The sequence below is a fragment of the Hordeum vulgare genome, chromosome 7H (assembly GCF_904849725.1).
Source record: "Hordeum vulgare subsp. vulgare chromosome 7H, MorexV3_pseudomolecules_assembly, whole genome shotgun sequence".
In the NCBI taxonomy this organism is placed as follows: Eukaryota; Viridiplantae; Streptophyta; class Magnoliopsida; order Poales; family Poaceae; genus Hordeum; species Hordeum vulgare.
The window spans coordinates 50321861-50325302 of NC_058524.1; the positions used below are offsets into that span (position 1 = coordinate 50321861).

At 52.2% G+C, this 3442-nt stretch overlaps 1 protein-coding gene across 1 annotated transcript; it reads right to left on the bottom strand.

Annotated features, from left to right (window-relative positions):
- Positions 1–1785: 1785 nt before the first annotated feature.
- LOC123411058 lies at positions 1786–2862 on the bottom strand. The gene has a single exon (XM_045103980.1). The coding sequence runs from the start codon at positions 2691–2693 to the stop codon at positions 1929–1931; it is 765 nt and encodes a 254-aa protein (XP_044959915.1). The 5' UTR covers positions 2694–2862; the 3' UTR covers positions 1786–1928.
- Positions 2863–3442: the final 580 nt, after the last annotated feature.

Consider the following 3442-nt stretch of genomic DNA (forward strand, 5'->3'; position numbering starts at 1 on the left):
ATGGCCTTCTGTCCCACCCCATCGACTCCTCTATCTCCTGTCCGGTTCTTCAATACGCTGATGATACTCTTATCATTCTGCGAGCGGAATCTGAGCAACTCCAAACGCTCAAATCAATCCTTCTTCAGTTCTCAAAGGCTACCGGCCTGGTAATCAACTTCCACAAGAGCACTTTCGCTCCTATCCATGTTGAGCCGGGCCTTGCAGCATCTCTCGCATCCATTCTTGGCTGCGCGGTTGCCTCCTTCCCTCAGTCCTATCTTGGCCTTCCTTTATCCACCCACAAACTTAACATCAAGGACTTCTTCTTCATCATTGACAAGATTGACCGGCGCCTGGCAGGTTGGAGAGGGGTGCTTCTTACCATTGCTGGTCGTGCAATATTAGTTAGGGCGGTGCTGAGAGCCTTACAAATCTATGCCATGAGCGCTCTTCTGCTACCTATGGGCATTGTTCAGGAAATTGATAAACGCTGCCGTGCTTTTTTCTAGGCAGGACAGGACAAAGTGTCTGGTGGTCAGTGTAAAGTGGCTTGGGATCTTGCGTGCGCTCCGTTCTCGCGTGGGGGTCTAGATTTCTCGTCTCTTCATCACTTAAATGCCTGCTTGCTCCTCTCGCATCTGAATAAACTTCATCTAAGCATCCATTACTCTAGCAACTCACACCTTGCAACCAAATACAGTTGGTCGGATGCTCGTGACATTGATTCTCCTCACTCTTTTCAATCTCATGTCTGGCGAGACATCGCCAAGGGGATTGATTTCTTTCGATCCATAACAATGGTCAGCATTGGAAATGGTCTAACTACTGTTTTCTGGCTGGATCTTTGGGTCCCCATCTACTCTCAAAACCTTGCAACAATTTTCCCGGCTCTTTTTTCACACTCCCTTCGACCTTTGGCTTCTGTGGCACACGTGCTCAGTAATCCTCAGCTGCAACTTGATTTGGCTCCGAGGCTCTCTAATGCCGCAGACATTGAACTGGATAATTTGCGCTCCTTGCTGGCAACTGTCTCCTTGAATGTGCAGGTTCAGGATAAACGAAGGGGACGTATTGACGGAAAACCATTAACTTGCAGCTCCGCATATAAGGAAGTTTGGGTCAACAAACCAGTTGACCCTTTTGCGACGGTCACCTGGAAAAATTATGCACCCAATAAGTGCAGAATTTTCCTTTGGCTATCATGCAAAAACAGGCTATTCACAACGAAAGACGCTTCAAGCGGGGGTTAACGGACTCGGATAACTGCCCGTTTTGCCCGGATACAGAATCAACGGAGCACTTGTTCCTTCTGTGCAATAATCTCAGGCCGATGTGGGAAGAACTATCAGCTTTATCTGCCTTTTCACCAACCGATTTTGGGCAGCTTTAGGGGACTAACCAACCTAACAAGACTCGCTCTACTATCATCATTGCGATCTTATGGAATATTTGAAAACGAAGAAATGCAATGGTCTTCAGGGGGAAACTCCAACCAATACACCTCATTGCTCGATCTGCGGCAGATGATCTCATGCTTTGGTCTAATAGATGCCACAACGAGCAGCCCATGCTCCTCCTCAGGGATTGGTGCATCATGTTGTTTCGACTATCGGAGAGATTGTAACATAATGTTGTTCTATTCGACCTTCCTCCACCCCCTATTCCCTTTGTATATGTTCGGTTTTATTAATGAAAGTGGTTCAGGCCGGTGTAAGCCCGCCGTAGCTCCGTCAAAAAAACTAGTAATACATCGATCGATGCTTTTGCCTCTTAGTTTGACGAAGAACACGTAGGGAACAGAGAGAAAGAAATGAACAAGTAGCGTTGTCAACTCGCCTAGGGAAGCACAGATCAAAACAAAAGAAATCAACATTTTCTAGTAGACCACGCTGACAAAAGCCATTAGAGCAGTGGTAGCGATGCGCCGGCGGGCCATACGTGAACGGCTACCGTGCCGACGCGGCGGCGGCGCAGCCGCGGTTGAGGATGGATTTGATGCGCTCCAGCTTGAGGTCCTCCCGGAACTGCCGGATGAACCGCTCGGCCCGCGCGTTCACCTCCGCCTTCTCTTCCACCTCCGCGTACGCGCGCCGCCACACAGTCTGAACCACCTTCACAGCCGGCTCCCGCTTCCTCGGCCTCTCCATGGCGGCGGCCGTGGCCGGCGTTGGCTCCGGCGCCGCCAGCTCGTCCCGCGGCTGGCCAGCTACCGCGCACGCATCTTCCAAGCATCCAGACATCTCCGTCCGCGTCTGTGCCACTGCCTCGTCGTCGCTCCCTGGCATCGAAGCCGCTGAACGTGCTTCCGCTGCAGCCGGTGTCGACGTAGCCATGGTCGCCGGCAGGGCTGGCTCCGGCTGCACCACGTGCCCGACCGCCTCTCCTCCCTCTTCTCGCGACGACGTCGACGTGTAGTATTCCCGCACGTGGTGGAGCCGCGACGGCGACGCCGGCGGCGTGAGGCCGCCGCCGCCCCCGTAGTCGTGCTCGGGCACGGAGTGGAAGGCGGCGAAGACGGACATGGAGCGGAGGCGCTCCATGACCATGGACGACGCGCTCCGGGTGAGCCGCCTCCGCCTCGACACCTCCGCGTCGCCGCCCTGCTGCGCCCAGGACAGGACTGCCACGGCGCCGACGACGACGTTGAAGAAGATGAACCACGCCGCGCCGGAGCTGAGCCACGGCCAGCACCAGGAGAACCCCGCCGCCATCGACCGAATCTTGTACAGGTACAGAGCACACAGCACCTGATTCCCTGTCTGGTCTTGAGCCTTGACCTTGTTGAAGGCTTTGTGCTGTTCTTTCCAGCAAGATGGCTGTTGAGGAGTGAGGAGTGACTCGGTAGATGGCGAGCAGTGAGGAGTGATGAGTCAGAAGCACACCAGTGTGGGCGTATAAGTAGGATCAGTGGTACGCTAGGCGCGTACAGCGACAGCTGCTTTTAACCTTTGAGGATGCTGTCCGTAGAACCATAAACTACGTCCCATCTCTACGCGTACAAAAGCTCTGTGGTTGTTATAGGCACGTGAACTTCATGAAACTGGGGGCGATTGTAGATTATCCAACTCTAAGTTGTCTCGGTTGCTTCATCAACCAGCAGCCTGCGAGAACATTCCCCGGCGGATTAACTAGTACGGTAACTACTCCTTTTCTACACAAACACATGCATGGCCGGCCATCGGTTGGTTAGAGGTCTTAATTTACTGGCTAGCAATTGGTCCCCTAAAAAAAGCATAGCAAAATTGGTTCCACTAGACTTTATTATACTGATTTGTTACTCCAAATGGTGCCGGTTTGACGCATCAGATCCTATCGTTTCCTTCACATTGCTTTCTCCGTGTCCCACACGTCCTTTCTTCCATTCTTTTAAGCGCTCAAAATGCCTTTGATTTATGCTTATAAGAAATAGGGCTCGCTTTTTTTTAAATAATCTTTCTGTGAAAGAGCCACCCTCAAAAAA